This window comes from Coenobita brevimanus, chromosome 102 (genome assembly GCF_032717465.1).
Source record: "Coenobita brevimanus isolate Jiangsu-jjx chromosome 102, ASM3271746v2, whole genome shotgun sequence".
Classification (NCBI taxonomy): Eukaryota; Metazoa; Arthropoda; class Malacostraca; order Decapoda; family Coenobitidae; genus Coenobita; species Coenobita brevimanus.
This window is the reverse complement of record NC_137055.1, coordinates 13,191,582-13,217,452: the sequence shown is the minus strand read 5'-3', so window position 1 is coordinate 13,217,452 and position 25,871 is coordinate 13,191,582. Positions and strand designations below refer to the sequence as shown.

Sequence of the window (25,871 nt, the reverse complement as noted above, 5' to 3'; positions counted from 1 at the left end):
ATATATATATATATATATATATACAGACAGAGAGAGAGGTAGATACATAGATACATATAGTTACAGATATATGTATATATAACCTGGTATATATATATATATATATAGAGAGAGAGAGAGGGAGAGAGAGAGAAGCCTCTGTGGTACAGTGGTAAAGTGTGCTTTTTTTTTGTACACTGAAGGACGAGGGTTCGCGCCCCGCCAGGGAAATAAACTTTGGGAGCTTTCTTCAGGCCACGTACTGCATTGGCGGACACAAGGGGTGCTGTGGTTGAGCCAGTGTCACATGCCATAAAGTATGCTTGCACTGAGTCAGAGTGCGTGGGCCGATTACACTTGGTTCACAGACTACACACACTTCCAAAGCCACTCCAACACTACAGTTACACTTACAAGCACTTCTCACCCTACATATAATCTGTACTAGACAACCTAAGCCACTTGGTAGAGATACATTGGCTGTATTGTCCCCACTTCGGTCGGGATAGGCCGGTCCTGCAGTGGACACACAAACGGCTGATGAGATTATATATATATATATATATATATATATATATATATATATATGTATATATATATATATATATATATATATATATATATATATATATATATATATATCGCTGAAAGATACATGTAAGAAGACAGCTAACTGAGCAGAAAGAAATGCGAATATTTCAGCTTGAAGCAGTGTGGTGACAGATGCCTGACTACTCTCAGTGTCTTTGCAGACTAGGGGACAGTTGTATGTAGCCCCCGCACTCTCTGTCAAAGGCGAAAGTTTGCCGATAATCCTCTGCTAGTACTGTGTTGTCCCTTGCATTCTTCCTCCAGCGTCAGAGTATGAATCTTACTCATAAACTTTAGTTTACATTCCATTTTGTTCACTGTCAGAATGGAAGTGGCAACAAAGAAATGGCAATACAACAGATAGTCAATCAGAAGGTGGTCGTAGTATATTCTGGTAATGCATAGTGTGGGTTTGATGGATGTAGACAGCCTTAACTTATGCCAGCTGACTCCATATAGTTGGTGAAAGTGTGGTCCGTATTCTTACTGGCACAGGAGGCATCACTGCACCTCTTCTTTAGTGATTTGTTTTGCACGTTATACCCCAACATATTCTTGTGTGGTATTTAGGCTGCTGTTAGTCCAAACTTGTAAAGGTAGGAGATCAATCTACGCCCCTGGTAGAGTCTTCACTGTAGAAAAATTAACCATCTTTTAGACTCAAACCGTGGTGCGCAGAACTCTTGCGCTGCCACCTTAGCGTTCTATCAACCATACCACAAGGCGTCTACATGAACAGTGTACAAGAGGATACTGAGCTGTAATGTCCAAAATACAATCGCTATGAACTCCTGTATGGCATTCATATCACTTTAGTATTGACATAATTTCCATAAAACTAAACAAAGAAGATGTTTCGGTATAATGTGCAGAACCAAATCGGTGAAGACATGGTGTAAGCAACTCCTCAAAGCCACATGAATACGACTCCATGACTCAGGCAGCCTCTCGGTGCTCACTACGGGCGTCATGAGCAACAGCAGCTGACATGAACAGCCACAGGATGAAGCACAGAAACTGAATGGCAGCCAGAAGTATGAGAGTCGCCATGTAGGAGCCGGTGGCATCAGTCACCGCACCTGCCATGAGGGAGATATGAGTTACACACAAACTGACTGGTACCAAGTTACACAGTGCCAGCGAAGACAGACAGTTTAGAGGGTGGCCCATATGTAACGCTCCTCCTTCTAGCCCGTCAGCCGATTTCTTGTGTTCCATGGACAGCTCAGTCAGCGTTCTCAGTGTCTACCCTGCATCATTTATTCATTTCCTGCTCCCACTGCCACTCCCACCTCCACACCAGCAGACTGAGCCATACCTACAACACAATACACCGTCAGGCGAGTTTCTAGTGGAGCGTTAATAACGAATCACCATGTATGTATAAACTGATAAAAAAGGATAAACTTATGATTTGATCAAGGTGGTTTCTTAGCACCTTCTCCTCTGTTGTTTATTCTGGATGTTATGCATAAACATTCTCCTGTAATTTGCTTATACGTTAATATCAACAGGGTGTGCTTCTGAGCACCTCCTCCTTGACAGTTTATGCTTGCTATTAATGTTGACCACACACACACACACACACACACACACACACACACACGTGTGTGTGTGTGTGTGTGTGTGTGTGTGTGTGTGTGTGTGTGTTTACTATTAATTATTGTTTCTTGGGTTTTTTCTTGTATGCTGCTTGTACTATCTAGGTGGGCTGCATCAACAGCATACAAGAAGATACTGAGGTGTAGTGTACAGGAGACACTGCTACAGGTGGTGTTACACAGTGCCCAATCCCACTTCCAGTAACTTCCTAAAATACTTTGAATTGTCACACAGGTACAGATGCCAAAGACTCACCAAAGAGGGAGCTATTCAGAAGGAACCAGATGCTAGTGAAGGCGCCCGCCACACTAAAGTAGTCGACGAAGAGGCGCTGCCCTAAGTAGTGGATGGCGATGAGAATGGCTAGTGTGTTGCAGCTGCCAGCGGACATACCCCACAAGGCAAGGGCCAGGTTTATCCGGGTTAAATCCCACACCACACTGAAGGCTGGAACGACAGCACACATAAATCAGAGACGGAAAACATTATATCTTAGGGAATCAAGGAATCAGACTCCTGTACATAGCCACGATGGGAGCTTTTTCTGTTGCAGGAGGATGTAGGTTAGCTGAGTATACTTTAGGTTAGGTCAGGATTAGGTTTGGTTGTTAGATTGAGGGTTAGGTTAGGTTTGGTTAGTATGGAATGAAAGAAAACATATATGATTATCAAGACATGGGGAAACTTAACATGTAGACAAGGTCCCATGCTGATATAGAATTTTCTTTCCAAAACCTGTCCAGAAAAAAATGCTGAAGCTCAGCACATTTTTCATGCCACCCTCTATGTGACGTGATTTACCGTCTTCAACAATAAGAGTTCAGCAACTTTTCTTTCTTTTCTCTCCGTTAGTTCTTGATTCCAAAGCAAGACACTGATGACACTGATCTGGGGCCAAATATAAGCTTGTGTTGTTTGCGACAAATTCAACAGACTGCTTTTCAGATTTCATAGAGAGATAATCACGAAAGGTGGCACGACTTTTGTTCTCAATACTTTCTAATGGTGAGAGGGAGGGAGGGGAGCAGAATATAGGACAATGATGCATATTTTTCTTGGTCTCAGTCATGTTCTACGTATTCTTGAAACAAGTGCTCTGCTTATACACTATATGGCATTTCAGAAAGGTAAATACACGTAATTCCTTAAGTAAAAAGGTTACACTATATAACCCTATGTATAAATTGTATCCATGCTGAATGTATGTAATTAAAAAGTTGTCACTCCTTAACACTGTAGGCCAACATTAATCATCTCCAAAAAATACAAATGTCACACTCCCTGCACGGCCTTATCAGTTTCTACCCTGTAGTTTGTGTGTGTGTGTGTGTGTGTGTGTGTGTGTGTGTGTGTGTGTGTGTGTGTGTGTGTGTTCGTAAATGGGGGTTTGTTTGTGTATGTATGTATGCGTGCTTGTATGTGTTTACCTATGTGTGCATATACATAATCAGACTCAAGTCATACATATTTGGCAGCAACGGTAACTGTACATAATTTTGTTACCGATAATGTTCAGAATGGTTACAGACTACTAGAAAATTCCACAACCGACTGCGAAAGGGCTCCAAAGCACAGACAGACTATGACGAATACATGTGGGAAAAATTTTAACCATCTGAGACACTCGCTCGTAAAGATGGGGTTTTCATTGTATTTCACCTGTTGTAAGTTTTCTTGAGACGGAACTGGGAAGATAATTATTTCTGACCATACACAGGCGGCAGTATATCCCCACTTAGGAACGCCTCTGTACCTTCACCTCCTTTTAAATTTACCTTACAAGTAGCAAGTAAAGTTTTTCGTTCGGCTCGGTTATATAAGTACGGGCAGCTGAAGAGTCACACTATTGTGACCATGAAATAGGATACAAAAACCCACACTGGCAGACAAAAAAAGATTTATTTCCAAGCAGTTTCGGCGACAGCTGTCGCCCTCCTCAGTGGATCTACAGACCAAGAGTGGTACATACAAATTCTGAGAAGCTGTTACTGAAGGACGGTATACTCAACGTGAAAAGAGAAATTGATGAAGCATATTACCATCTACGACGTACCTTGAGTTTCCTCAAGCAACAACTGCCAAGTGATATATTTCAAGCAATATGTGAAACAGCTGATAAGAAACGTAACAGAGAAACTAATTTAACACGTATCCAATTGCAAGAAAAATTTTGTCATTTGTGTAACTAAAGCCCGTGGAGCATCTGTATGTTACCAGATTCCATCTTAAATCTTTCTACGCATGTACTGAGTCGCGTCGAGGAGCAAGTGTTAAATTTAGGTTTGTCCTTTGCTTGAAACCAGGAAATGATGTAGCACTTGATTTTGTTTCTTCTACCCTTAACATCAAACTGGATATCTCGTGCCTTACTGGTTTAATAACTAGCAGTTTCATAGGAAATTTCGACTCTAATGACTCCATACCACGACGTTTTCTTTTGGCCCTTGAAAGTTTCAAGAAAAAGGATTCTATTCTTATTATAAAAGCGGACAAAAGTAACTGTATGGTCATTTTAGACAAAGCTGATTATGTGGAAAAGATGAACCACCAGTTGAGTGATGTCACTTATTACGAAAAACTTGTGTCATCCCCTCTCAAGAGGTTATCCACAGTCTTTAATAAGAAAGTCAAAAGCCTTTTAAAGAATGTGCCAAACACTGATGCAGGAAAGTTCATTCAAATTAATCCAAATTTTCCTAACATTTATGGATTACCAAAGACCTATAAACAACAGATTCCCCTCCGCTCTATCATCTCACAGTATGGCTCATTCACTTACAAACTTTCAAAAGTTCTAGTGAACAAATTAGCACCATTGGTTGGCACATTCTCTAAATCTCATCTCCAAAACTCTACTGTTTTTATTAATAAGATTAAGTTCCTCAGTTTCTCCAATGGCAGATTGGTTAGTTTTGATGTAGATTCACTTTTACTAAAGTCCCTATTGAAGATGTATTTAGTTTCTTGGAAGAAAAATCACCTAATTGTAACATCGATCTCGGCATGCACATGATGTCTTTGTCCAACTTACTAGGCTGGGTGTGCAGTGTAATGCATTTTCTTTTGGTGATCAGTTTTTCATGCAAAAGTTTGGTATGGGTATGGGCTCGCCCCTCTCATCCATTCTTAGTAACCTGTACATGGAATGTTTCGAATCCAATCTTCTTACCACAATATCTCCTCAAAATTTAACTTGGTATAGGTATGTTGATCATGTGTTTTCATTTTGGCCAGACATATACGCTAACTTTGACGATTATCTTACAAAATTTAATGCATTGGTTCCCTCAATTATATTTAAAGTTGAATGGGAAAATAATGGTTCCTTTCCAGCTTTAGATGTATTTGTTCACAGGGATGAACTTGGGACACTCAGCTCTTCTGTATACAGGAAACCAACCCAGTGCAGTTTGTATACACATTTTTAATCATATAACCACAGTTCCACTAAAATGTCATTTATTTCTCAGTGTTCCTTACGGCACTCAGAATTAGTAGTCCCCAACATCTGGATACGGAAAACGTTAAGATATGGTAAATATTTTTAGATCAAAAATATCCCAGTTGGTTTATAAGGGAAGCGTATTTTAAAGCCAGAAAAGCCTTTTTTGTACCTAGACCAACATTACAAAGTCAACATAATAAGCAATACATCACAGTTCCGTATGTGTCATAGCTTGGTGAAGTCTGTGAGTCATGATTTGGATGTAAACATTGTATTTAGATATACTTCCACCTTAAGATCAATGTTAGTAAAAAATAAACCCATTAGTAACGAAACTGCAGGGGTAAACAAATTCCCTGTAGAGACTGTGATTTGGTATATATTGGTGAAACTGGAAGGGATCTGGACACTCGCACTAAGGAACATATAAGATAGGCAACATAAATAACGCAGTGTACGTTCACTCTTCAGAAAACGACCATAGAATCGACCGGAATTCTTGCAAAATATTGTACAAATGTAATTATAGGAAACGTAGGACAATGGAAGCTGTATGTATAGAGAGGTACAATAATTTTAATCATAGTGAAGGAATGTACTGTATAAATTAGATCCAGTGATGAGAGGATTGGTGCCTAAACGGCCATTTCAAGACACAGTCACGTTAGTGCTAAGACACACAAAGACAGTGTTACAACATCCCACAACACCCTAAGGAAGCGCAACATTATTGTAATGACACACTACGATCATCCCTCAGTTAAATAATAATGGTCGCTTTGACTCCACGTCATGCCAAGGCATCGCCACGATACGCTACGACACGCTACGGAACCATTAAGTCACCCCTAAGGTTATCAGGACATATGACGATACACAAAGATGGCCAGAATCTTCGGTGCAAGGCTATATATAGGAGGGTGGAGTATAGGCAGGAGTCAGTGTGTCGTAGCAGGTCTTCGGTGCAAGGCTATATATAGGAGGGTGGAGTATAGGCAGGAGTCAGTGTGTCGTAGCAGGTCTTCGGGATCCGATCTCCAAGTTATTGCTATGACATGTCAAGTCACGCCTAGCAACAAGCTACAAGCTAAGACACACAAAGACACGACATGTCACATTCTCCTCCTTGTTGGCGCCCACACCAACAATTTTTGAACCTTCCAAAAAATTGTCATAGCACCATGAACTGCGAAGAATGACCCAGTTCTCAATATCAGCGCTACATCATCACTAAGTCATGCCTTGTTACTCATGATGACATGCGGTGACACACAAAGACATGAAGATCGTGGCGTGGCGTGGGAAAGTTCCGGACATGGACATAGGCTTTACTGCATGTTCCCACTTCAGCCCGCATCCCCAGGGATTTTTTTTTTTTTTTATAAATAACAACGGAGGAAGGAAAAACAAATGGGTAAAAAAAAATAATCCATACACCAGATTACTGGTGTCCTCTGTTCATAAAATATCTGTAACAGTTAGACTTGAACAGTTGTGGGTTGAAATTTGGAGGAAAACTACTCTGGGGAAGCGAGTTCCAGAGAGATGCAGTTCGGGGAATGAAAGAATTCTGATAGGCAGAAGTTCTGCAATATGGCTGAGTGACATTCCAGTCATGAGCGCTACCAGATGCCCGTGTAGCACGAGGGAAGGCATGGAGAGGTGGCACCATGGACGCAACTTCGTCTGAGCATTTGCCAAAAAAATATCTGTAAAATAATGCAAGGGAGGCAACATTCCTTCTTACTTGCAGGGGAGGTAGTTTATATGTAATGGCAGGGTTGTTAATGATTCTAACACCTTTATTCTGAATTTTGTCTAGTTGTCTTAATGCAACCTCTCCACAACCATTCCACAAGGGTGAGCAATATTTAAGCTGAGAGCGCACATGACTCTTATAAATTATAGCCAACTGCTCATCGGCGAAGAAGTTACGGACTCTGTACAATAATCCAAGTTTCTTTGAGGCGGTTTTAGCAAGTGATCTGACATGAGAGGTCCAGCTGAGGGCACTGTTAAGTAAGACACCAAGAATTTCAATACTTTTGGAGATGAGAATATTAGTAGCACTGAAGGTAATGTACGAATCTGGCAATATCTGTCTATTAGTAAACTGTATATATTTAGTTTTACTAGCATTAAAAGAGACAAGGTTGTTTTGTCCCCATTCACTGATTGTAGATAGATCTTGATTTATGGAGATGGCTGTACTGGGTTGAGAGGTAGAGATATTAGACTTTGTAAATGGATGTCTGAGTGTGAATGAACTATGTAGTGTTGAGTCATCTGCATATGAGTGAATGGGATTGTGAGTGACAGATAAGAGATCATTAATATGAACCAGAAATAGGGTTGGCGCCAGAACTGATCCCTGCGGCACGCCGGCGTTAATTGAGTGGAAATTCGAATTTACATCATCTACTTTTACTCTTGTTTTCCTGTCACTAAGATAAGAAGAAATCAAAGGAACAAAAGACGTTAGTCCATAGCAAGGGAGTTTGGACAGCAGGAAACGGTGCCATACTCTGTCGAAAGCTTTAGAGATATCAAGAGCTACTGCATGAGTTTCACCAAAAAGATCAATTGATTGATGGATGGTATGAGTTAAGAGACTGAGTATGTCAATGGTGGATCTTTCTTGGCGAAAACCGTATTGTCTATCACTAATTAAGTTGTTGGATTCAAGATGTTTAACAATATGCTTATTAATTAAAGTTTCAAATACCTTACCAAGAGAAGATGTGACAGCTATTGGTCTGTAATTGGAGGGGTCAGACGAACTCCCTTTCTTCGGAACTGGGTGGATATTGGCTTCTTTCCATGAATTTGGGAATAAAGAAGTACGTATGCATAGTCTGAATAATTTAGCTAGGACAGAGGCAAGTTCAGGGGAACACTTTTTCAAAACAATTGGCGGAATTCCATCTGGGCCTGGAACTTTGTTGGTAGGTAAATTGTCTAGGATGGATTTTACGTATCTTGTCTGTATTTTAAGTGGGGCAATTTCGGGAGAGTCAAGTTCCAGCACTGAGGCATTCTGGCTGGTATCATCTATGGTAGAATTTCTGGCAAAGGTACTAGCAAAGATATCTGCTTTCCCACGTGGGTCATTTGTAATATTGCCATCTGAAGATTTTAGTGGGGGAATGGAAGATGACTTGTTAAAGTTATTATTGAAAGAATTAAGAGTTGACCAGAATATTCTATTGTCATTAGGGTTGTTAAGTAGTTTTGATGCTTGCTTTTAAAGAAAGTTTGATTTAGATAGATTTAATACAGCTTTTGCATGATTTCTAGCAATTTTAAATTGGGAGAGTGATTCAGATGTTTTTGATTTTAAGTAAGAGTTATATGCTAATGACTTTTGGGCTGTTGCTCTGGCACAATTGCCATCAAACCATTTTGGAGAGTTTGATCTTTTAGTGAATTGTTGACTTGGTATGAATGAATCCATACCAGCTAGTATTAAGTCGCAAATGTGGGACTGGGTAGAATTGGGATCACTAGAGAAGAAAGACTGCCATGGAACATCAGCAAGATAATTTCTAAATCCATCCCAGTCTGCCCTGTCAAACTGCCATTGGGTCACCCTGACAGGTTCAGAATGGGGAGGTGTAAGAGGGTTAACTAATGAGGCTTTGATGAGATTGTGGTCAGAGGATCCAAGTGGTGACAGTACCTCTATCCTGTATTGATCTGGATTATTTGTCAAGAATAAATCCAAGAGATGGGCATTATGGTCAGGATTATCAGGTATTCTGGTTGGTTGCTTTACCAACTGGGTGAGATTAAACGATTCCGCAAACAGCTCGCACTCTAGACCAGCGTGGTCAGTCCGGGCAGAATTAAATAACCATTCAACACTGTGTATGTTAAAATCACCCAAAATGGTAATTTCATTGCCAAGGGCAAGGTCAAGGTTACTCAACTGAGTGGATATGGAATCAAATGCACTGGGTTCCGAAGAAGCATTGGGGGAACGATAAACTACACAGATATATTTGGTAATGTTTTGGCAATTTAATTTACATAATGAGTAATCAAAACTGGATGAAGTGAAGTTAAAAACAGTGTCAACTGCATATTGGGATTTGATATAACAACAGGTGCCGCCCTTGTTACGAAAGTTTGTAAGGAGATGATAACCGGGAAGACAAAATGGAGATATATCGGTAGAGGGTGAGATTTATGGTTCAGTGAGGAAAAGGGCCAAAGGAGATATGGACTGAAGAAAAAAATGAACTGAGTTTAAATTTGTAGTAAGGCCGCAGATGTTGGTAAAGAATAAGGCCGCACCGTCACCTCTTCGACGACGAGCATTCCCGGAAATAGCAACAGTCGCTGCCGGCACAGTCGCTTGATGGCGACCGGGAGGACCCTGTGCCTCCAGCCCTACCCTGCCAGTGGTGGCAATCCGAGGTACCACCTCATTTGACAGTAAGATTGCAGCGGCCATTACTAAAGATGTGAATAGAAGGTGTGATATGTTATGTGCATGTAGTGTGGTGTAGACAGTTGAAGGTAGAGGTATTATGAGAGCATGCTGGCCTACTCTCTGTGTAAATGAATGCACTGAAAATGTTCAGAAAAGGGAGATGGTCAGGATCAAGTCCTGAGGGCTGGTGAAACGGGAGCTCCAGCTCTCCCTATCACCAGCTTGCCATCAACCTCGGGAGTACTGCCCTGTTCGACTGGTGCTACAGTCTATTGCCCATAGACTTATTCCTACCTTGGACCTATTCTTACCATGGACTTATTGTCCCACTATCCACCCACCCACCTACTCTACCAAACTCGCGTACCTACCCACCCGTGCTGCCCACTCACTTCCACCCATGCTGCCCCCACCCCTTGCCCCACTATACCCATCCGATCAAATTTGCCCACCAAGCCATGGCCACCGATCTAACCAGCCGACTCTGCCCACCCACCTACCCACCCAACCTTGCCCACTCACCTACCCACCTACCAACCCAACCCTTCCCACCTACTTACCCACTCAACCCTGCTCACCCATGTACCCACCCACCTAACCCCACTTGTCCATCTACCCACCCACCCTTGCCCACCCACCTACCCACCCAACCCTGCCCACTCGCTTACCCATCCAACTTTGCCAACCCACCTACCACCCAGCCCTGCCCAGCCACCTACCCACCTAACCCTGCCCACCCACCTACCCTTCCAACCCTGCCATCCTATCTACCCATCCAGTTCTGCCCACCCACCTACCCTCTCAACCCTGTCCACCCACCTCATTCTCCTGCCCACCCCACCCATCCACCCGCGCACCAAACCCATCTGCCCACCACCCCACCACCCGGCCACCAAGATTCGCCATGTTGACTTTATATAATGACAAGTGCTTGCCTGAAAAAAATTGCGGGGCTACTTCTTTTTTTTTTAAGGAAGAAGGAACCAAAGGCCAGGAGCCTGCAAATTGTTCTCTCCAAGAAAAAACAAATATAAGATAACAGAGTAATAACCTTTCCATCACAAAAGTTTACAAAAGCCATTATCGTTGTTTCCATATCGTTACTGAACCCACAATTGTCACTTCTGACCAAAAAGTCAAATAAAGATATTTTGCATATTTTTGCGTGTCGAGATTTCCAACCATTTTGCACCTTCTCGTCGTGCGTGATTGTCACTTTTTTTTTTTTTACACTCCCTGGACTTACTCTGGTTTATTGCAAAAAGAATCAGGTCCATATCTATTACCGTTCTCGTGAAAGATACGAATAGACGCGCAAACACTATAGTGTGTCGCGATTTCCGACCATTTTGCGCCATCTCGTCGTGCACGATCGCCAGAAAACTTTAACTGTATTTTTCCGACACTCCCTGGACTTACCCGACATAATGCAATAAGTATCAGGTCGATATTTATTACCATTTTCGTAAAGTAAAAAACATGAAGAAATGCACAGACATACACATGTATACACAGCTTGACTTTATTATGTAGATTTTTAAGTTGCAGTAATACTGTAGTTGAAAAAGGAATTTAAAATCTTTTCAATACAGCAGGTCCTCCACGTTCGAGGGAGTTAGGGGACACAGAACCCCGTGAAAGTGGAATTTCCGTGAATGTTTGGCACGCCTCCCTCAAAACGCCTCTACAGCCGCAAATCACCCCTTGTGAGCAACTGTGCACATACTGTACCTAATGAACCATATCTGGGACCTGAGAGCAGCATAAAATATCACAAATAGTAACAGACCAACTGTATAAAAAAGTTTAATAGCAAATAAGTTTTGACTGGATATGGCTGTACAGTACTAAGTTAGAGTAGATATGTACATGGTGACTTCCACAGACTCCCGCATGTGAGTGCATCTCGCGAACATCCACGTGAGTGTGGTGAAGTCATCAGCTACATATTTACCCCCCCAACTTCTTACAACCATACCTATTCATTTATCCATTAACACACCAATGTCCCTGAAGTTTCCACGGAAAGACAGTTTGCAAATGTTCAAAGCCCATGAAAGTTGGATCCGCGAATGTGTCGGGCCTTCTGTAATTAGTCACCATGCCCCAACATGCTGACTTGATACTTTTGGCCACTGTAGCTACTTTAAACCACACCGATAACTTACCTGTAAAAAAAAAATGTTAGATACATTCGAAGCCCTTTAAACAGTTCACCTTCAGACAAATAGAGACACCCAGGCACACTTTAGAAATATATAAATGATGATGTGATACTGTCGAATATACTGTATAACTTATGTATAACCTGGACTGAGTGTACTCTAATTTTCATACCTAGAATGGAGAGGCCCAGGCCAGCGATGCTGGCCATGTAGAAGACTCGTTTGTTGAACCAGGAACAGTCTGTGAGGGAGGCCGCCACCATCTGACTCACCACGTTGATCATGTGGGCCAGGGACATGCACCACGATGCTTCAGCCTGTGTATAGCCTCGAAATTTCATTACAATAGGTATTAATGGAGAAATCTGAAGACAACCACTAGACGTCAGTGCAGAAATGACAGCCAGAACCAAAACTCGCTTAGATTTGAGTGCCTTGAAATTCTTCTTTAAAGTGTGAGTTGCTTTTTTCAATGTTTCTCTCAGTGTAATGGTGGAGGTATCTCGGCACCTCAACCTTGTCACAGCCTGAGATGACCTTGCACTGTGCCACTCCACGGGGTGAAACACTGTCGCAGCCACACAAGTGTTTAGCGAGATGGCTCCTATAATGATAATGGCACCCTTTTGGCCAAAAAGGTCCTGAAGGAAGGTGATGAGTAGTGGACCCACTATCCCTCCCATGCCAGCACCACAGTGGAACACAGCAAAAGCTCTGCCACGCAGCCGCATGAAGTAGAGTGATAAGATGAGAGAACATGACGCAGAAGAAACTCCACATCCAAGTCCTGAAACAAACCAGTAACATCAGTTTTCCTAAATATACATGAAGAAAACAGTTGAAAGGATATTATATCTTATGGAGCACAGTTATACTAATCCACAATGTCTTTGTTCTGAGTAATAATACACTTACCAATACATATAGAATATGCAAAAAGGAGAGCATAATCAGATGAAGCAATGGCTGATAAAACCATTCCTAGACCACACAGCACTCCGCCTGTGAAGGTTATCTTGCGGTATCCCATCAAGTCAATGAACGAAGGCACGAGTGTGGAAGAAAGGTACCCAAGGACTATGGAGAGATTGAAGATCCAGGTGGTGAGTAGTGAGGACGTGCCCAGCTTGAGCAGAAAATCCGAGAACAGAATACCGAAGCATGCTCTGAGGGTGCCAATGATGCTCTGTTTGGTAAAGAAGCATTATTTAGAAAATACAAACCATGAAGAGTGTGACTGAACAAGGAGGTGTCTGAAGCTGAAAGGGGAGATAGGTCTGGGTAAGATCAGAAACGGATATTGTTCTTTTTGTCGGGACTATTCATGTTGTAAGGTAATACATAGACTGAGTTTGTTACGGAAATTTTACCCTGAGGTTTATGCTTTAGTTGAGAATCCTTTGAGTGACAGTGAGTCTTAAGCTAAACTGTTTGAATGTCACTTTCTGATATGGAGACCGTCTTATGCTGCATCTGACAGTGTGTGTGTGGGAGAAAGTGCACCAGATACTAGTTTCGAGACTATGGGCAGGCAATAAATAAATCTGTTCATGACACCACTGTAGGTTCATTATGTTGTGATGAAAACATAGGTTCATACTGATGGCACTTCTGTCCAGGAATGTGATGATATGTTGTGAATATTATAAGACTTGTCATGTGTGTTAGCATGTAGGCAAGAGTTGTCAACCTGTTCCTGTTGCACTTTTGATACTACGTCCTCCGTGTTAAGCTCCATTTGCTAGTGTTCGCGTATATAGCTGGACCATTGTTAAAGACATCTTCAAGTCTATCAGTGTATTCTAACCATGTTTGATATGTCATCTAGATGTTCATCTGAAAAAAAATTCAACCAAACCAGTTGTTTTACTTGGTTAGATTCTACATATGCTTTGCATATATATATATATATATATATATATATATATATATATATATATATATATATATATATATATATATATATATATATATAAGGCGTTGCCCCTAACCTTGGTTTTGGAGCGTGTAGCACTTTATGATCGGATGCCCTTCCTTATGACTACCAGTGACCCTTGGGTTTACTCCAAACTCTTGTAAACCCTTCGGTCAGAGCGCTCTGACCCACTCAGCCACGACTGCTACAACCAGCTAGGTGACAGGAAAGCACTACCTCTCCCACTAGGACAGCTTACCCGTGTGTGGCACGAACTCACGACTCTGCAGTCACGAGTCAGACACTGTACCACTTAACCACCTTGCACCCAAAGTGGGTAAGTCGATTTTAAACTTCTCCATCTATTTGTAAATCTGATACTAATACGTCTTCTCCCGGTGGCTTTTATAATGCCGCAGTATTTACATAATTTACCTTAATTTTTGTAAACATGGTGGGAAAAATCAAGGTACTCGTAAAATTTTACCTGGACGTGTGTTGCCTTGCACCGAGAATTCAAAATTTCACATATCTAGGCCATCTGATGAACTTTGTAAGGTCCCGTTTTTAAATTATTCTGTGCAAATAAATATAATATTTCATTTGCGCAAGCTTATCGTCAAACGGTTTTTGCAACTATTATAATAATAATATTTTAAAATAGATCGTTAATAATGAATGCACTCTGACAACCAATCAGCTCCCAGCTTTCAAAAACTTATGCGTCGCCTCTTTGCGGAACAGACTGAATAAGCTATAGTCAATCTTCCATTCTCCATCCTCGCCACACGACCAAACCATCACAGAGTATCTCTTAAAGCATTCAGTAACACCCACTTTAACATAAAGGCACTTCACTTCTTCATTTATTTGTCTCTCCATGTAACTCCACATATGCCTCTCAAATAACTCATCCCTCACGCAGATATTTATCCTGCTATTTCAAACCAACGGTAACTAGGAATTGTCTACATTGGATAACTCGCTACTTATCTATTTATGAAGATAGTTTTTCAGCTTATAATTATCTGCCACTATTAGCCTAGACGTAGAAAAAGGAAGTATAGATGGAAGAACTGTTTGATAGGCAGCTATGTAAGTATATATATATATATATATATATATATATATATATATATATATATATATATATATACAGAGAGAGAGAGAGAGAGAGAGAGAGAGAGAGAGAGAGAGAGAGAGAGAGAGAGAGAATAAAACACTTGGGAATGGAGGAAGCGGATTACGCAAGTCGGGTAAAGGAAGGTTTGGTGAGTGGCAATAGGATTGTGTGTGTGTGTGTGTGTGTGTGTGTGTGTGTGTGTGTGTGTGTGTGTGTGTGTGTGTGTGTGTGTGTGTGTATACTAACATGCAAATAGATGACTTGGTTACGTGTGATTGATAGATATGCCGATATCCTCAAAGAAAGGGAAAGACGAAAATGTCCCGAGCTCTTTCACTCCTGAAGATGTGGTTACACGACATGTCTCGTTACCTAACCTCACTAAAACTTAACCACTTCAAGTGTAACTAATTCTAACTTCACCATGCTAAATCCTAAAGTAACCAGATTAGATGCAACCAAATCTAAGGTAACCTAAAAACTAACTTAACCACGCCAAATGTAACCAGATCTAAGCTAACCATACTAAAACCTTACATAACCACACCAAATGTAATTAGATCTAAGGTAACCATAGTAAATCCTAACAAAACCACGCCAAATGTAACCAGATCTAAGCTACCCATACTAAAACATTACGTAACCACGCCAAATGTGATCAAATCTAAACTATCCACACTAACACCTAACGTATCCACACTAATTGTAATCAATTCTAAGTTACACCATACTAAAACCTAATGTATCCACGCCAAATGTAACCAGATGTAAGCTAACCATACTAAAACCTAACTTAACCACGTCAAATGTAACCAGATTTAAACTAACCATAATAGACCCTAACGTAACCATGTCAAATGTAACCAGATGTAAGCTAACCATACTAAAACCTAACGTAACCACGTCAAATGTAATCAGATCTAAGCTTCCCATATTAAAACCTAAAGTAACCACGCCAAATGTAATCAGATCTAAGCTACCCATACCAAAACATAACATAATCACGCCAAATGTAACCAGATCTAAGCTAACCATACTAAAATCTAACGTAACCACGCCAAATGAAACCAGATCTAAGCTAACCACACTCAAACCTAACGTAACCTTTCGAAAAGTAATCGAATCTTCTTCTTTTTTTTTTAATAATAAAATAGAGGAAGGAAAAAGAAATGAATAAAAAAAATTATCCATACACCATATTACAGGTGTCTTCCATTCATAAAATATCTGTAACAGTTGGACTTGAAGAGCTGTAGGTTGAAGTTCGTAGGAAAACAGCTTTGGGGAAGCGAGTTCCAGCAGATGCAGTTCGGGGAATAAAAGAATTCTGATAGGCCGAAGTTCTGCAATATGGGTGAGTGACGTTCCAGTCATGAGTGCTACCAGATGCCTGTGTAGCAAGAGGGAAGGCATGGAGAGGTGGCACAATTGACGCAACTTCGTCTGAGCATTTGCCATAAAAATATCTGTAAAAAAAGTAGGGGAGGTAGTTTATTTATAATACCAGGGATATTAATAATTCCAACAGCTTTGTTCTGAATTTTGTCTAGTTGTCTTAATGCAACCTCTCCACATCCATTCCACAAGGGTGAGCAATATTAAACTGAGAGCACACATGACCCTTATAAATTATAGCTAAATGGTTGTCAGTGAAGAAGTTACGGACTCTGTACAAGAATCCAAAGAATCAAGTTTATTTCAGGCAGTTTAAGCACGTGACCTGAAATGAGAGGTCCAGCTGAGGGCGTTGTTAAGTGAAACGCCGAGAATTTCTATACTTTTGGGGATGGGAATATTAGTAGCACTGAAGGAAATATACGAATCTGGCAATATCTATCCATAAGTAAATTGCATATATTTGGTTTTCCTAGGATTAAATGTGACAAAGTTGTTTTGTCCCGATTCATTGATCGTGGATAAGTCTTGATTTATGGAGATGGCTGTACTAAGTTGAGAGTTAGAGATATTATAATTTGTAAATAGGTGTCTGAATGTGAATGATCTATGAAGTGTTGAGTCATCTGCATATGAATGGATGGAATTGTGGGTGACAGATAAGAGATCATTAATATGAACCAGGAAGAGGTTTGGCGCCAGAACTGATCCCTGAGGCACGCTGGTGATAATTTAGTGGAAATTGGAATATACATCATCTATTTTTATTTTTCTGTCGCTGAGATATGAGGAAAGCAGAGGAACAAAAGACGTTAGTCCATAGCAAAGGAGTTAGGGCAACAGGGAATAGTGCCATACTCTGTTGAAAGCTGTAGAAATATCAAGGGCTAATGCATGAGTTTCTTCATGTAGGTCATTTGATTGATGGATGGTATGAATCATGAGATTGAGTATGTCAATGGTGGCTCTTTCGTGGTGAAAACCATATTGTCTATCACGTATTAAGTTGTTGAATTCAAGAAGTTTAACTATGTGCTTATAAATTATAATTTCAAATACTTTACCAAGAGAAGATGTGACAACTATTGGTCTGTAATCAGATGGGTCAGAGGAACTTCCTTTCTTTGGAATTGGCTCGATATTGGCTTCTTTCCATGAATTAGGGAATGAAGAAGTACATATGCATAGTCTGAATAATTTACCTAGAACAGAGACAAGTTCTGTGGAACAGTACTCAAAACAATTGGAGGAGTTCCATCGGGGCCTTGGCTTGGTAAATTGTCTAGGATGGATTTTTTGTATCTTGTCTATATTTTAAGTGGAACAATTTCGGGCGAGTTCTTGTACTGGGACGTGCTGACTGACTTCCTCTATGGTAGAATTACTGGCAAATATACTGGCAAAGATATCTGGTTTCATAAGCAGGTCATTTGTACTGTTTCCATCTAAAGCTTTTACTAGGGGAATGGATGATGACTTGTTAAAATTATTATCGAAAAAAATGAGTTGACCAGAATATTATATTGTCATTAGGGTTATTAAGTAGTTTTGATGCTTCATTTTGAAGAAAGTTCGATTTAGCGAGATTTATTACAGCTTTTGCATGGTTTCTAGCAATTTTAAACTAACAGTGATTTAGATGCTTTTTAAGTAAGAGTAATATGCTTATGACTTTTGGACTGTTGCTCTGGCACATTTGCTATCAAACCATTTTGGAGAGTTCGATATTTTAGTGAACTGTACAGTAGACTTCTTATGATTTTTTTTAATGCAAGGAAGAAGGAACCAAAGGCCATGGGCCTGCTATTATTGTTCCTTCCAAGAGAAAAACAAAATACAAGAGAGAGCCAATTTCAAGATCCGATCATTTCGAGATGCCTGGACACACTGCGTTTGGAAGACTGGAGATCATAGGAAGCAGGAAATACAGAGGGAGACAGTTCCAGAGTTAACCAGTTGCATAAATGAAGGACTGGGAGTAACGGTTAACTCTTGCATTAGAGAGTTGGACAGAAAGAGGATGAGAGTTTTCTGCTAGACGGGTGCTACGCGCCCGTCACAGAGGTGGAGGAATGCAAGCAGACAGTTCAGAGGAGCAATGGCCATTGAAGTAGCGATAGAAAAGAGATAAAGATGGAACAGTGCAGCGAAGAGACAGCTTGAAGTGAGTCAGTAAGAGGAGAGTTAATGAAATGAAAAGCCCTTGACTCCACCCTATTGAGAAGAGCTGTATGTGGGGAGCCTTCACACACATGAGAGTTGCACTCCACACAGGGGTGGATAAAACCCCTGTATAGAGTCAACAATTGTGCAGGGGTAAAGAAGGTGCGGAGTCGGCTTAGCACACCTAATCTCTAGGAAGCAGATTTTACAAGAGATGTAATATGATCTTTCCAAGATATGTCCCGAGTAAATGAAACCCCAAGCATGTTCAAGGATGATGGACGATTAAGCTGAATATTATTAATCGTTAGTGGGTATACCTGTGGAAGATTTTGTCGGGTTGATAGGTGTAGACTGCAGCACCAGTCGAGCAGGGCAGTAGTCCCGAGGTAGATGGAAAGCTGATGACAGGGAGTGCTGGAGCTCCCGTTTCATCAGCCCTCAGGACTAGTTCCTGACCAATCCCCTTTGCTGAACTTTTTCAGTGTCTCAGTTACACAGAGAGTAGGCCAGCATGCTCTCCAACACAAATTTTCTCTAACTATCTACACCAAACTACATGCACGGTACGCACTACACTTCATTTTCCAAATTAAAGAAAAATGGCATTTCATCACCCAGCCTCGGAGTCCCCAAGGGGGGGGACCATAAATGCCCCCACCTTCCGCCCCTCTCCCAGTGATGACTCGAGGTGCCTGGAATCACTGTCTGACTCTCTTCTTTTTCATTTCTGCAACATTCGCGGCCTTTCCTCTAACTTTCGCCCTGTTGAGCACCACCTCTCCTCCTCTAAACCTCACCTTCTTCTAACTGAGACTCAGCTGTCTGAGGGAACTGACAGCAAACCCATTTCTGTATCCTCCTACTTTCACTATACTCATTTCAAAGCCAAAGGTGGCTGTTGTGTATATATATACACAACGACTTATCTTGCTCTCGAGTTCCTGACCTCAATTCTTCTGAATTCTCTACACTCTGGCTTTGGCTTTCCTGTCATTCTCTGACTAAATATATCTGTGCTGTTTACTTATCCCCTAATTCTACTGACTATCAAAAATTCTTCGACTATCTTACTTTTACAATGAAACACATTCTATCCAATTCTCCTTTCTCTGAAATCTCCTTTCTAGGAGATTTCAATGTTCACCACCACCTTTGGCTTTCCTCTCCTTTCACTGAGCCACCTGGTGAACAAGTCTACAAGACATGTAGAGAAGTGTATCGTATGAAGGAGGACTACTGGGCCTTGAGAGCAGGCTGTGAAGCCTATGCCCAGAGTCGGACACATAAAAAAAAAAAAAAAAATCTTTTCTATCCTTAATGACCTAGAGCAGCTTGTACAGCACCCTACTCGTATCTCAGACCGCCTTGGAGAGAGCTCCAACATACTTGACCTCTTCCTTACAACTAATCCTTCTTCTTATACTGTTAATCTTTTCTCTCCGTTGCACTCCTCTGATCACAACCTTATCACCTTAACCTGTCCTATCACTCCAGTAAGGCCTGTGGACCCTCCAGGGAAACATCATCTGTGGCATTTTGGAGCCGCGGATTGGGAGGCGCTCAGGCGGTACTTCTTTGATTTTCCATGGAATGATTATTGCTTCCATGGCCGGGAGCCATCTGAGTGTGCCTTGCGCATTATGGAGGTTATTCTCTCGGGCATGGAAACATACATTCCTTTCTCATATCCTTTGACTATTGCAAGAAAGCCTTAGTTTAATCACGCTTGTTCTAATGCTGTCCGCAACAAGGAGAGGGCCTACAAAAGGTACTGGGGCCAACCCACCCTTGAATCACATCATCTTTACATTTCTGCCCGGATTCGTGCTAAGTCTGTTCTTCGCTCTGCTAAAAATAATTTCATCTGTACTAAATGCTCTCAACTCTCCAATTTGAATTCTTCCCACTCCTTCTGGCACCTTGCCAAAAACCTTTCTAACAACTTTACCTCATCATCCTTCCCTCCTCTTTTCTACTCTGATGGTTTGTAGCTATTTCTTCTACTGATAAAGCAGATCTCTTCGCTCAGACTTTTTCCTCCAATTCCACCTTAGACAATTCCGGTGCTGTTCCTCCATTACTTCCTGCCTCTGACTTCCTCATGGCTGACATTAAAATTTCTTCAGTTGATGTATTTTCTGGCATCACTGGCCTCAATACTAACACGGCATATGGGCCTGATGGAGTCCCTCCTGTTGTTCTCAAGAACTGTGCTTCTGCGCTTACACCCTGCCTAGGGAAACTACTTCACCTTTGTCTGTCAACTTGTACCTTTCCTTCTTGCTGGAAGTTTGCTCTCATTCAGCCAATCCCAAAGAAGGGTGACCATTCCCAACCCTCCAACTATCGGCCAATTGTTTTAACGTCCTGTATTTCAAAAGTTTTTGAGACAATTCTCGATAGAAAAATTTTAAGGCATCTTTCCTATCACAACCTTCTTCCTGATCGTCAGTACGGGTTCCGTCAGGGACGCTCCACTGGCGATCTTCTCACCTACCTTTCAGACTCCTGGTCATCCTCCTTTCGGGACTTTGGCGAATGGTTTGCCATTGCACTTGACATCTCAAAGGCTTTCGATCGAGTCTGGCATAAATCTTTAATTTCCAAACTGCCCTCCTACGGTTTCTATCCTTCTATCTGTGCCTTCATTCCTAGCTTCCTTTCTGGTCGTTCTATAGCCGCTGTTGTAGACGGCCATCGTTCTTCTCCTAGATCTATCAACAGTGGTGTTCCTCAGGGCTCTGTCCTATCACCAACTCTCTTCTTTTTATTCATCAATGACCTTCTAAGCTGTACATCTAACCCTATCCACTCATACGCTGATGACTCCACCTTTCACATTTCCATTCGGTTCCCGCAATGCCCATCTCAGCAGTTACTTCAACAAACAAGGGATGAGGCTATGGCACACCTAATGTCTGACTTGGCTCGTATCTCTGACTGGGGTAAAAATAATCTGGTTGTTTTTAATGCATCTAAGACTCAGTTCTTACACTGATCTACCCGTCAAAAATCTTCCACAGGTATACCCACTAATGTTTAATGATATTCAGTTTAATCCTGCATCATCCTTGAACATGCTTGGGGTTTCATTTACTAGGGACTTATCTTGGAAAGATCATAATATATCTCTTGTAAAATCTGCTTCCAAGAGATTGGGTATGCTAAGCTGACTCCATTCTTTCTTTGCCCCTGCACAATTGTTGACTCTATACAGGGGCTTTATCCGCCCCTGTGTGGAGTACAACTCTCATGTATGGGGAGGCTCCCCACATACAGCTCTTCTCAATAGGGTGGAGTCAAAGGCTTTTCGTCTCATTAACTCTCCTCCTCTTACTGACTCCCTTCAACCTCTGTCTCTTCGCCGCACTGTTGCATCTTTATCTCTTTTCTATCGCTACTTTAATGGTCACTGCTCCTCTGAAATGTCTGCATGCATTCCTCCACCTCTACGACAGGCACCCGTCTAGCAGCAAACTCTCATCCCTTTTCTGTCCAGCTCTCTGATGCAAGAGTTAACCGTTACTCACAGTCCTTCATTTATGCAACGGGTCAACTCTAGAACTGTCTCCCTCTGTCTGTATTTCCTGCTGCCTATGATCTCCAGTCTTTAAAACACAGTGTGTCCAGGCATCTCGAAATGAATGGATCTTGAATTTGGCTCTCTCTTGTATTTCGTTTTTCTCTTGGAGGGAACTGTTATTGCGGGCTCATGGCTTTTGGTTCCTTCTTCCTCGCAAAAAAAAAAAAAAAAAAAAAAAAAAGTCTTTGATGCATTAAAAATTACCAGATTATTTTTACCCCAGTCAGAGATACAAGCGAAGTCAGACATTAGATGTGCCATAACCTCATCCCTTGTTCGTTGAAGTAAATACTGAGATGGAGGTTGCGGGAACCAAATGGAATGGTGAAGGGTGGAGTCAACAGCGTATGAGTGGCTAGGGTTAGATTTACAGCTTAGGTCAATGATGAATAAAAGGAAGGGAGTTGGTGATAGGACAGAGCCCTGGGAATAAATCCATACCAGCTAGTATTAAGTCACAAATGTGGGACTGGGTAGTACTGGCATCTCTAGAGAAGCAAGACTGCCATGGAATGTCAGCAAGATAATTTCTAAATTCATCCCAGTTTGCCCTAACAAAGTGCCCTCAGGTCACCCTGACATGTTCAGAACGGGGAGGTTTTGGGGGGCTAACTAATGTGGCTTTGATAAGACTCTGGTCAGAGGATGCAAGTGATGACAGTACCTCTGTCCTGTATTGATCCAGATTATATGTCAGGAATAGATCCAAGAGATGGGCATTATGGTCAGGATTATCTGGTATTCTGGTTGGTTGATTTACCAGCTGCGTGAGATTAAATGATTCTGCAGACAGCTCGCACTCTAGACCAGCATCGTCAGTCCTGGCAGAATGCAATAACCATTCAACACTATGCACGTTAAAATCACTCAAAATGGTAATTTCGGTGCTAAGGGCAAGGTTACTGTTACTAAACTGTATGGATATGGAGTCAAATAGACTGGGTTCTGAAGAAGCATTAGGAGAGCGATAGACTGCACAGATAAATTTGGTGATATTTAGGCAATTTAGCTTAAACAATGAGTAATCAAAACTGGATGAAGTGAAGTTTAAAATAGTATCAACTGCATCTTGAGATTTGATATAACAACATCTAAACTAGCCACATTAAAACCTAAAGTAACCACGTCAAATGTAACCAAATCTAAGTTAAACAAACTTAACGAAATCTCATTTAACCAGTTCCCACAAGACACATATAATCCTACTTGCCTGTCAACTTGATCTGGTCACATAAACCATAACCTAACACCTAACCTATCCTAACCTAATCTAACCGAGCCTAATCCAGCCTAGCATAGCACAGGCCAAAGGGATGTAGGTGAAGCCACTAAACATGACGGTGAAGGTGCCCAGCATAACCAAGTAGCCCCAGCCTCCGTCAGGAGCATCAGTCTCGTCATTAAGGCTTGGCTGCGTCTCTGGCCCACTGTCTTGCCCTCCAGGTTTTCTTGTAGGTAGTTTGTTTGTTTCCCTCACACACTGGACACCTGCCTCACTGTTCTGTTGCGTACACTTATTGTCTTGTAAACTAGCTTGGCATAAAGAACCTGTAGACTCTTTCTTCAGGTCTTCCTCACTGAAGTAATTGGTGTTATTATTATGGTTGAAACAGTCCACTTTATCAGTTGCGTCCTTCTCACCGTGTCTGCCCTGACAGACACTGTTGTTCCTTCCTTGTTCTGATGGATATACTTCACTGCTGACTGAAAATATTTCATTGCTTATATAACCTACATTCTTATACCGTGTTCCCACAATAGGAATCTGGTACACTTCAGTCGACCCGTAATTTGTTCGCCTCATCGTGCGAGGGTGCCTAGTGAGTGCAGACTTGCCTTTCCTCTGTACTGCTGTGGAGTGAGGGTCCTCTTACACAGAGTTGCCAAGACACAATGCGGCCAAACCGTGGCACACAGCCCTCGAATACTGCATAAATGCTTCATAAGTAGGCCGAACATTAAAATCTATCCTTGATCTCCTTACTGACCTTTGAAGTACACTGCAGCTTATGAACAGGATCCTTTGGTCCCCCTAGGCCTGTGTAAACCTATGAAAACTTCAGTGTATCAGTAGTGTTAAAAATGCAGACTTTGAATATGAGTGATGGTTTAACTTGAAATTATGGCATAAATTTTAATGATGGGCAGCAATTTACTTATTTATATATAATGTAATACAAGTCATGCTTCAATCAAAGTCACAAAAATGATATAAAATAATCTTTATTCCACAGACGCTTCAATATAGTCATTAAGTGCCAGAGTTTTCCATGTTTTTTAAAAACGTAAACTGCTGTATCTATCAGGCTCTTGGCATACATTATACTTTGCAGGTAGGGCACATACATACATAAATGCATACAGCTTTATTAGACAGTTTTCCATATCTCCTTCACACACTTTTATTTTCTTTCTTTTTTCCATTTTAGCTAAAGGCTGTTTTCCAGGCTGTACGGTCTCATACATTCTCCAAATCCTGACTTCCCCTCTCAGCCCTTCATCCCATGTCTTCCTTGTCTGGGATAAAAACAAATAAATAAGTAAAAGATGAACATCCTATCGTATGCATGAGTTCTTTTTGCAGGAAGATTAAGGAAGGAAGTGTGCAGAATCCAAGTCTCCAGTTAATCCTACAAAGAGAATGAAATCTTAGTTACGAGAGCACAAACGACCGTCCTTATAACACGGAAGGGAACATGCAGAACCTTCTCATCCTTTTAATTCCTCCTCCAGCGAAGAAACCCCAAGTTACGACAGCAATCCATCTTATATATGTTTGAAAATCCCCGCCAGTTTGTTCTATTGGTTTCTGTATAGTGAAGAAGGGAAAGAAGATGTAGGCTGGCTTCATGGGTTTGGAAAAATTATATAAGAAATAGGGAAGGAGTAATAGACAAGGGATGTGGAAGGAGTAATAAAGAGATAGGGAATGTGGAAGGAGTAATTGATAGTGAATGTGGAAGGAGTAATGGGGAATGTGGAAGTGGTAATAGACAATGAATGTGGAAGGAGTAATAGATAGACAGGGAATGTGGAAGGAGAAACATAAAGTAACAGGAAAGAAAGGGAGAACTAGGAAGAGAGAAGGGCAGACACAGAATGATAAATGTGAAGGGAGAAGTAGGCAGCACTACTTGAAGTGCGTGAATGATGGTCGCCACCACCTGCAACCATAACATAAAATAGGTTGAGAGATTTGTAAATATTAATTCAAGTCTCCATTACACAGATTTGAGAGATGCCAAACGAAAAGGGATGTGAAAAGAATGGACATGATTAATTTGTGGCAAATATTTGGGTTAGTTTAGCCAGCACGAAAATGTTAAATTCCGAGTCACGAAACGAGGTATGTGGGACAGTGCAGGGTGTTCTGTCAGGCAGAGCTCTCTCTCTCTCTCTCTCCAGTGATCTTTGTTGTTGTTAGCGGCGTAGTTCATTTAGGTGCTTTGACGTTTCATCTGAACGAGAAAGA

At 41.3% G+C, this 25,871-nt stretch overlaps 1 protein-coding gene across 1 annotated transcript; it reads right to left on the bottom strand.

Moving 5' to 3' along the window:
* Nucleotides 1-1,506: 1,506 nt before the first annotated feature.
* LOC145415386 (monocarboxylate transporter 13-like) lies at nucleotides 1,507-24,203 on the bottom strand. Its single transcript, XM_080284670.1, has 5 exons — nucleotides 23,706-24,203; nucleotides 13,133-13,403; nucleotides 12,390-13,004; nucleotides 2,428-2,619; nucleotides 1,507-1,649 (listed from the first exon to the last, which is right to left on the bottom strand). The coding sequence occupies exons 1-5, from the start codon at nucleotides 24,201-24,203 to the stop codon at nucleotides 1,507-1,509; spliced, it is 1,719 nt and encodes a 572-aa protein (XP_080140796.1).
* Between the last annotated feature and the right edge of the window lie 1,668 nt (nucleotides 24,204-25,871).

Excerpts from the sequence above, each read along its gene's own strand:
- LOC145415386 (XM_080284670.1), bottom strand. The coding sequence starts at position 24,203 with ATGAGGCGAACAAATTACGGGTCGACTGAAGTGTACCAGATTCCTATT. Across the intron at positions 13,404-23,705 it reads GCTTCACCTACATCCCTTTG|AGCATCATTGGCACCCTCAG; the intron begins GCCTGTGCTATG and ends TTTACCAAACAG. Across the intron at positions 1,650-2,427 it reads TCTGAATAGCTCCCTCTTTG|GTGCGGTGACTGATGCCACC; the intron begins GTGAGTCTTTGG and ends CCCTCATGGCAG.